This window comes from Cariama cristata, unplaced genomic scaffold (genome assembly GCF_000690535.1).
Source record: "Cariama cristata isolate BGI_N322 unplaced genomic scaffold, ASM69053v1 scaffold10060, whole genome shotgun sequence".
Classification (NCBI taxonomy): domain Eukaryota; kingdom Metazoa; phylum Chordata; class Aves; order Cariamiformes; family Cariamidae; genus Cariama; species Cariama cristata.
The window spans coordinates 22,257-32,548 of NW_009596373.1; the positions used below are offsets into that span (position 1 = coordinate 22,257).

General features: G+C 40.2%; 1 protein-coding gene across 1 annotated transcript in view; it reads left to right on the forward strand.

Moving 5' to 3' along the window:
• Nucleotides 1-10,292, forward strand: part of LOC104165997 (tyrosinase-like) — a 30,004-nt gene that overhangs the window by 18,198 nt on the left and 1,514 nt on the right. Inside the window, exon 2 of the mRNA XM_009705783.1 lies at nucleotides 2,122-2,303. Within this exon, the coding sequence (XP_009704085.1) occupies nucleotides 2,122-2,303 (182 nt within the window). The remainder of the gene's footprint in view (nucleotides 1-2,121; nucleotides 2,304-10,292) is intronic.

A 10,292-nucleotide genomic window follows, 5' to 3' on the forward strand; every position in this document is an offset into this window, starting at 1 on the left:
AACACACCCCCCTACCCCTCCTCAAGTGAAATGAATGCCCTGGTTTCCTTTATATTCTATGTCTTTTTTAATGATTACTGAATTTCACTATGCTGTTCTCTAAAGATGTAATCTGATTACAGATTTTCTGTTCAAACTTTCTTATGATAACGGCAGCTGAAATCTTGATAATATTGTTTAAATTTATCCATCTGAAAGCTTCAGCTGAATGTTATTATTCTGACAAGAGTTTTTCTAGACAGGGTTGATGAAATTAACTGAAGAAGAAAGCCACAAATGAAGATTTTAATCAAGATTAATACCTGCATTGTTAAGGGTTGACAAGGTGTACGAACATAGTGATGTTTTCATCTATTAAATCTTTTGATCTTAAAAAAGGAAGCAAGGCTTTGGCCCTACTTCTGTTTTGATAAGTGTGAGAGGGCTTTAGTTTTGTGTGGTAAGCAGAGTGTTTGTCAACATTTCTGCCCGAAGACAAGAGGTAAAAATCTACCAGCAGAATCCCTGGATACTTTGCAGAGATGCTGATACTGCCGAGCTCTTGCATTTAGGGTCTGTGTGTCTGAAATTACTTGAGTCCCTGAACAGCTGGTTATTAATTAGAAGAGGGGGTGAAAGTCTGTGTCGTCTAGTCAGTGGCCATTGTCAGGGAGGAGAAACTGTTGAGCCAAGATCTCAATTAAAGTACAATCTACAGGTCTCTTTAGACCATGTCCATCCCTCATAACTGATAAATGAATTCAGTGATCCTTCCCTGAGCTTGGCACTGATAATCCCCTCCTACCAATAACTTCTGACTGAGCATGAGGTCCTCTTTCTTCATGCATAAGTTACCTGCATCTGCTCCCTCTGGAGCATTTTGTCACCTCCCCTGTTCCAACCTGGCACATTCAGGTGTCTGCTGACAAGCCATGGTCACCATGTAAACAGCAGGGGATCAGGGAAAGGATTTGAGGACTGGAATAAAATTAGGAGTTGACCAGAACAAGCTCAGACATAAAAGGTGGAGAACTCATTTTGGGGTTTTTTGGAAGATTGTTAATTTTACTTTCCAAACACGTTCAGTAGTTGACTTGAAAATGTCAATACAAACTCTTCTCATACCACAACCTTTAAGCTTTCTGCCTCCAAGTTAAAGAACAGGTATACAGCCCTGTGCTGACAGACAGCTAATGGCAGAAATTTGGGCAGAGAAAAATGGAAAGGAGTAGCTGAGGTCAGAAGTATGGATAACAGCTTGTATTGGGTTTATGTGGCAAGGTTTTGGTAGCAGGGGGGATACAGGGATGGCTTCTGTAAGAAGCTGCCAGAAGCTTCCTCCATGTCCAATGGACCCAATGCTAGCTGGCTCCAAGACGGATCCACTGCTGGCCAATGCCCAGCCTATCAGCGATGGGGGTAGCACCTCTGGGATAACATAATAAAGAAAGGGTAAAAAAAAAAAAAAGCTGTGCAACAGAATATGTAAAACAACTATGCAGACACTAAAGGTCAGTGAAGAAGCTGTGGCTGAAGACTCTTTCCTGACAGCTGACCTGCTTTCTTAACTTTTTGGACTCCTATAGCTTATAGCTTATAACTTCTTCCGTAGACATTTCCATCTCCTTGGTGATGTCAAACCAACCGTGGTGTAGCCATACTTTAATGTAGGCATGAAAACCCTTGGCAACAGTGGAGAGAAAATAGAGGAAGGGGAACAGGACTGAGCAGCTGGCAACAAGACCATCCAAAACTAGCCAAAAATGTTTCTGAGGGTGAGGAGGAAGGACTGAGGTCTTTAATCCTTTTCTCTCTGTCCTTCACAACCATGTGAATTACTGAGCAGAAATTGCAGTCAGGTCACAGTGAGACAGTGAATTGCATTTATGGAATTTAAAAGCATATTCAGCCTCTCTGCAGCACTGCAGGCCTTTGGTCTTTGTAGGCTTGCATAGGAACTCAGCACTGAAGTAGCTAACCCCAAATGATTTGGAAAGCATTACACGCACATGAACACAAGTCATTGCATGCCACTCTGTCCCCAAGGTTCACAAAAAAAACCCCATCAACAATTTTTTAATCTTCAGAAAGAAATTGTCCACCAATCTCCACCATTAATTGACATGATTTTTTCTTCTACAGCATTTTTGAGCGATGGTTAAGAAGACACAGGCCCATGCTAGAAGTTTACCCAGCAGCCAACGCACCTATTGGGCACAATCGAGAAAATTACATGGTCCCCTTTATTCCTCTTTACAGAAATGGAGAATTTTTTAAACCCTCAAGAGAGCTGGGATATGACTATGAGTATCTGCAAGAACCAGGTAATGTTACTATTTTGGGTAAATGTCAAATTTGTTGCCTGTTACCTGGAGTATGTCTGTAAAATAAGAAGATATTTAAAAATCCCTCTATTCTAGATTTTTCCCTGAGTATAGTCCCTGCTTGTTTTCATGTTTCTGGTCTGATGCAGAGTCAGTATCATACCACAAGAAAAGTTCCAATTCAAATTCAGTCACTGGCATCAATGTAATCTATCCTAGCCTATTAAAGAGCAGAATCTGGCCCAGATGGTCAGCTCATGATCACAAGTGGGGAGAAAAAGTGCTGGATTTTAAGTCTGCCATTTGCCCAGCTCAGCTGTTACAGTGCAACACAAATGGAAATCAGTGGGATTTTCCAATTTCTGGACATGGTTTAAAGGAGGGCAGATGCAAAGCTCTCTTTCTGGTTTATAAATGTAATCTGATCTCTTAAATATCCAGAGTAAAACTTACCTTGGTACCAAAGGCCAACACAAGGTCTGCACAGCACTTAAAACAGTGATCCATTGACTTTGTGCTTGCCCTATGGTTATTCATACAAAATGCAGCTGAATCATTCATAATGTGCATTTCATTTAATCAAATGAATTTTGCACTGTTTAGTGATGGTTTTGACTTGCATTGATGTTCAGAGGTAGTTTTGACTGGGGCCTCTTGGGAATCCCCAGTCACAGGGAGAACAGAGGGCCTTGGGGCTGTAGCTGCTGGGGAACCTCAGGTAGATCAGGTCTTGTGCTCAAAGTTGTGGACCTCATCATTTTGCTTGTGTAGTACAGGTTTCCTTATTGTCTAAGGGAAGGGTGAAATTCTGTTAAAAACATAACATTGCCTGGAACTGAGGATTGCTAGGATACTTCGGCCCAATCCTTCATAAAATTGGGCCATTGGAACGATCAGACGCTGTCTTACGTTCACCACTGCCAAAAGCTACCTGGGATGTGGGATGCAGTTATCCTTGCAAAGTATTGGTCACTGATGTGTCTGTGAACGCAGCTCTTCTGTTAAAAGGCAATTAAGAGCTGAAAGTCCAATAACTATACAGCAAAAGCACCAGGGACATTTTAGCAATGCTAGCATTCTCATAACTTGCTTTTTGTCTTTATCAAAACAATATCAGTTCTCAGGACATCCTTGTTTTTCTGACAGAATTTACTTCCTAATGGGGGTGTACAGTTTCTGCATACTTGATAAACTGTCCAATAATGCATTTAGCTTATTCGTTCACTTCTCAGGTAAAATTTAACTTGATTCACAGTCACTCAGAAAATGCGGTTTTGACTACTTTATGTGTAATGAAAGGAATTTACAACTCCTGTATGACTGTTAAGGCTGTTTTAGTATTACAATTCAGAGACAGAAGTCAGTATTTCTCCTAACATGCCATAAACAATTTGGTCAACCCCAAGTATTCAGACAGAAAATAATCTAATAAATGTTTCAGATACAATCTCAAAATTATTATTTTGGTCTTAGACATAGTATTTTTGCCTTTTTATTCATGTCATCATATTTTAATTCCTGATCAAGACCAGAAATATTTAGATATAGCGTTAATTAAAGCCACTAGTTTCCTAAAAGCACAGTATTCCTAGAATTGTATCACTAAAACCAGTTCCAAATACCATGACTTTCAGAAACATCAAGTTCTGAATTGGTGCTGCAAAAGGAAGCAAACTATTTACCATTAACAATTCATTTCTGTTGCTTCCTGGTCTCTTCCCTTTTCCCAGGGGAGAACATGGTCCTCAGAAAATGAAATTTTTATTAAATTCTGCCCATGTTCTTAACACAGACGTAAGGAAAGTAGTTCCTTAATTATTTTGAAAGATCAACATGAGGAGTGAAATTCAACCTCGTTTAGAAAGCCCAGATAATCGTCAGATGTCACTCAACTCCTTGTTAATCTCAACGAGGAGAGCTTAAGCTATTTCTTATTTGAAGGGAAGAGCTAGTCACAAAAGGAAAATGGTTGGGATCTCATAACACAGATATAGACTTTTTTCAGTGCTCTAGTGTTTAAATTCAGACTTTTCTCCAGATAGGAATGCTGCATTCCTATTCACGGGAACATAAGAGAAAACAGGAACTTCTTCGCAGAGGAGCTGAAGCAGGAAAGCCTACCAACTCACCCTGAAACCTCCCCTGTACTGAGGGGAGAAGAGAAGGCCTGTGACTTGGCAGCCAGGAATTGCTAGAAAAATAGGAAAAAGTTACAAAGAAAAAAAAAAATCATAGCAGTGAAGATCTGGGTGGTCAAGAAGAGGCAGCGATTCTGCAGATCGTTCAAATGAGGAGGAAGAGGAAAGGCAGAGGAAGAAGACAGGACAGAGTGAGGGATGAGCAAACAAGCCAGGTCTTGTTTGCTTTTAAAGGAGGTAGCTGGAGGAAAGTTTTAAGGGCAGCAGTTGTGAGTTACAGCACCAGTAACTTGGCAGAGATGAAGCAGGACTACACAGAGCATGATGAGGCTGGTTACAAGAAATAAAAAATTGGAAAGAATCCAATTACAGAATGCTATTTTAATGCTAAATTATATTGTTGCTCTTCCTCAGAAGAAAAGCTGATACCTGGAGCCTGCTTTCCACTGAAAAGCAAATCAGTGTGTGACAGTATGTGGTTATTTTAATTGCAGCTTCATTTATTTTTATGTGTACGACAGCCCTAAAGCAGAAGTGGTCACAAACAGCGTGCACGGAAATCCATCCCTCAGGAATCAAAGACACATGTCAGAGTCTAGTTACTGGGGAGCTGATCTGAGCAGAAACTGGAGCAGACACCTAGCTTTCCGTGACATGAGAACCGTAAAACTACCACAACCCATATGGCTTACTGAAAACAAATATTTGTTAGCATGAATAAAAAAGATTTGGAAGACTAACGGCACCACCTAGCAATAGCTGTCAAAACAATTTTCTATAGCAAGAGCTATTCCAAGCACTTACATTTCAGGGCCTGGACTAAGTCTTTTCTACTTTTTTTTTTTTTTCTTCCAGAGATAGGAACAGATAAATTCATAAACACAGCCTTGACTTTTTCCCCAGAAAATCTCCCTCTCTCAGTGGGAACAATATGATGACCACTACATGTGTAGCCAGGGATTCACATTTTTTTGGGGAAAAGCAGGCAGCTACCCAATTATAAACCCAGGAATCCAACTGTCAGTTGCAATTTTTGGACACAATAACTAAGGATCTTTGACACTTAGGGCAAAGCAAGGGATAAGAGTGTTGTGATTACAACATAGAAGGACAGGTTGCTCATGGATATGTTGCAGGAGGAGAGCTCAGATCCAGCATCTGACTGCAGCTCATTTCTACTTCTGGCTCTTCAGCAATTTGGTTGCAAAATCATATCAGGGGAATAGAAAATGTGGCAGCTGACAAATACGGTACCACCGTGGAGGGACTCTGCTGGAGCACACACTGTTGGTCATAATGTGAAAGGGCGATGTCATGCCTGTAAGAGTCCATGATAAAATAGTGACATGCACAATAAAATGTGGATCTGGGACAATAGAAAGCAATTAAAGGTGATAATACCTGAGAAATGCTACCTTCGAAAGCGGGTTATATTTATGAATTAAATAAAACATGAGAAAAGAGTATTTTGGTCCCGGGTTTTCTTCAGGCAGAGATAAGGAGGTGTAGATTAAGGTTAATTAAAACAGGAGACAACCAAAGAAAACATGACATAAAAATATATTGCTCAGAAAGAAGAGTATAAGCAGATATTTTGACGGTTATATAGTGATGCTTAATGAAGGAACAGAAATATGGATTTGAAAAACTGGGTAGGGTTTTCTTTCTTTTTCCTGGAAGCCGTTCATGGGTAGGAAGCTATTTTTTGGTGAGTTATTAACGCCCCAGTTGCATATAGTGTGGTGATATCAGGTATCATACAACTAGATTTCACCTTTTGCGAAATTTATATAAGCTAACTATGAAAGAGCAGTTATAAAGTGCAAGTGTCAGCTGAGGCTGTCAAACAAAAAGTAAACAGTATTGCTCTATAAATACATCCAGGAATATTTGATTTATCTCTTCTCAATGCTCCACAGTAATAGATTTTTGCCAGTAATCCACTCTGCGGATGTGCTGTCACTGCCAGCAAGTGGGCAGGACTCCACAGCGATGTTGCTACGCAGAAGTAACAGGCAGAGAAAACTCTTCACCCCCTTCAGAACTGAAAAATGAATTATAAAGCTCTTGTCAGCTGTGCAGAAACGGTCTGATTCTTACTGTTTCTAGAGACAGCCACTTGACGAAGGGTGGATCATAGTTTCCCGATTTACCCACCTTGGGTTGAAGACGGAGCTGAAGGAGAGTAGCTTCAATTCAGTAGATGGAGTAGCTTTACCACAAACAACCCACTACCAGCCATTGCGCAGCATCTCTTGCAGTCCAAAGGTAGTGGACTATGGCTGACAGTCTTCTCCAGACTTTCTCTCATTGTTATCAGAAGACAACATTACAAAAGACTTTCCAAGCTGTAATAATGAACAGACTGATGAAATTTTTGGGGAGCTGTGAACTTTTCATCACTACAAAGGCAAGTGATCCTGCCTTAAGACAGACAAAGGGACTTAATAACTTGAATCCCCCCCCGAGCTCATCTTCCTAGTTTTGATGGCGGAGGTCTCACTGGTAATTCCTTTGACCACCCACAGGGACACAATCAGTGAACCATGCACACACATGAAATAGCAGAAAATAAATAGAAAGAACTTGCTCACCAGGATTAGAAAAAAATTGCAAGTTTGATCTAAAAATGATCTATGTTTGTGCTCAAATTTCAAGGTTTGCTTTAAAATCTAATGCCCATTAACTACCCATGTTAGGAGGAGAAAAGCACATCGAATGGAATAGCAAGACTGCAAACATATCAGTGGGGTATATGGCAATGGGTAAATGATAGAAAATTTGTTTAGTTTATTTCTTGATTGGCCACAGTTTTTTATTTCTGATTTGTGGAATTAACCCTGGAAACACTTTACTATCCTGTAATTTACATAGAAGGAATATCTAAATACAAAAATATTCTTTTTAAAAAATTTTAAATATTAAAGGATTTTTTTTCACCCTTGGGATCTGTTATGTGAATAAAGTACTTTGACATTACCACAAAAGATCTCAGGATGCCCAATAATAGATTGACCATACCACATTTCTTCGTCAATCTTCATGGAAGGCCCACGTTTTTACCCTAAATATAGGAGACACACATTGCTTCACCTTAAAATTATACTGTTGTGGTTTCCTACCCTCTCAACGACATTCAGCAATCCACACAAAATGGACTGCCTGGTATTTTTAAATTACATTTAAAAAGAATGAACTGATGTATTAAGAGCAAGAAATAATTTGTTGCTGTTACCTAGAGCAAACTCTCTCTTTGAATAGAAAGAGGTCAAGAATTGAATGCCAAGACCATGACTGAGGTTAATCACTGCTATTTTCCTATGAGAAAGAGCAAGATGAGGAGGTATTGGTGGTATTAGTCACTGATAGGGGGATACATACCAAGCACCAGCCCGGCCTGGCTTCCTCTTGCATTGTCATGAAACTATTAACTGAAAGGGCAGTTTTAATTGATGTTCATGGCAGCTTCCAGGAAGTATTATCATATGACTCTAAGCACTGCTGTAAAAGGAATGGAATTGGCATTGGCTAATGTCTCCCATAAAGCAGCTATATGTCGTCATCCCCACCTCCACTCCCATGATACTTTTCCCAGGTAGTCATCAGCAAACACAGTTGCTGCACTCTTGGGCTTTGCACAGTTAGAGGTTAAAGAATTATGGTGATGGAATACTTGAAATCTGAGTTTGCATGATTTTGGTTGGGTAGCCAGTCCAGTCGCAGGTTTACTGTTGTGTTAGACTCACAAATTAACAGATTATAGCATGTCCTGTGGTGCTCCATCCTCTGACACCCAAAAGTTGCCATAGCAACTTTATGATAGCAATGCCAAACACCTTTTGTGTGGCAAAAAGAAACAGGCAGTAGATGCCAGGAGGTGGCTTTTGGCTTTGAGCTAATTACAGAAACTGTACAGACTGAGGCTGAAAGCAAAAGAAGGGCACGTTTGACTGATTATCAGGACATAATAACATAGATTAATCCCTTCTGAAAGGGCCTGCCCTGAAATGTGACATCTCATCATCTCATACTCATGTTATCTTTTACTGGGAACAAGAAAGCTCAGACCTCCAAATAGTTCAGGCCCTTGAACTCTGGAGTGAGTCAGGAGGAGGCCACGAAGATGATCCGAGGGCTGGAGTACCTCTGCTGTGAGGACAGGCTGAGAGAGTTGGGGTTGTTCAGCCTGGAGAAGAGAAGGCTCCAGGGACACCTTAGAGCAGCCTTCCCGTACCTAAAGGGGCCGACAAGAAAGCTGAGGAGGGACGTTTTGCAAGGGCATGGAGTGATAGGAGAAGGGGCAATGTCTTTAAACTGAAAGAGAGCAGATTTAGGTTAGGTATTAGGAAGAAATTCTTCACTGTGAGGATGGTGGTCAGGCATTGACATAGGTTGCCCAGAGAAGCTGTGGATACCCCATCCCTGGAAATGTTCAAGGCCAGGTTGGATGGAGCTTTGAGCATCCCAGTCTGGTGGAAGGTGTCCCTGCCCATGGCAGGGGGTTGGAACTGGATGGTCTTGAAGGTCCCTTCCAACCAAACCAGTCTAAGATTCTATGATTCTATGACTGAATATTGATGGACGAGAGAGATGGTTCAACGACAAAGTACAAACTTAACACTTCACTTAGAAAACTTTCATATCCCAGATAAATTTACAAGGAAGAGAACTTTCTAATAATTTTATTTTTCCATAACATCGAAACGATATCGAGTTCCTGTTATGTATCAATTTTCTTTTGTCATATGCACACTCCAGTTTAAATAGCCAGTTTGTTTCTAATTTAGACATGTTTGCAATATAAACATAAAAGAGTTGAATTAAAAAACACTGGAGTTACAAAGTCAAGCAGACAAAGGTACGAAATGTCAGCATTAGGGCTGTCTATATAACCATAATTCACCCTCTGCCTCTACATGTATGCATTATCTTTAATTGCACACTATTTTTTCCCTAGGCCCCTAGTTCATTCACTACACAGCATAGGCAGCATTCATTAAGAACCAGATGTCCAATCCTTTTTACTTTTGATTTTAGTTTTCTCAGTTAAGCAGTGTATAGCCTAAGGTATGACTTATTGCACACTTTTAAAATGCTATCCTGAAGATGCTTCCTCTAAAACTTTTCTTTGATGCCGATCACTACAGCAGCTGAGTCCTGTAGAACTATTAATTTATATTCACCATACAAAAGATTCAGTGAATGGTACTGTCCTCGTTTGACAGATGAGAAATGAAGGACTAAAGAGATAATGTACCTCATACCTAGAGGTTTGTGGAGTTCACTCTGAAACATGAAGAACCTAATTATTTTGTAATTCTTAGTGTTACATAGCATTTATATGTCTAATGAGGTCAGAAGTAAACTCTTGCAAATACAATCTTGGAATACAAAGTTGGATTAACTGGCAAACAAGGACCAGAGAAATAGCAACCAAACATTCCCCAAAATGAAGCTGAGTTGTAGGGTCAAGGAAATATTTTCAGCCTAAACTCAGACTAAATTGGAATCATATCTCAGAAAGTGACTCAGACATCAAGTGCTAAGTATCATTTAACCTTAAAGGTGCTGCAAACCAAAAGCATCTTTTCAGAGCACAGTGCACATAACAGCATGTGGTCAGAAACACCATGATCCAAGAAGATATATGAGATTACTTTTCTGGGCACCAGTGAAAACACAAGATGGCAGGAAAACATTTGTAGCCTTTATGAGGGTATATCACACTAAATATGGCTAAGCGTATCTAAATCAGTCCAGAATATGAACATTATTCAAAAATAAACCACTATGAGAGGTCCCAGAGAAGTTGCCCAGAGAGGTGTCTTCCCCCACCCCCCACCCCACCCCC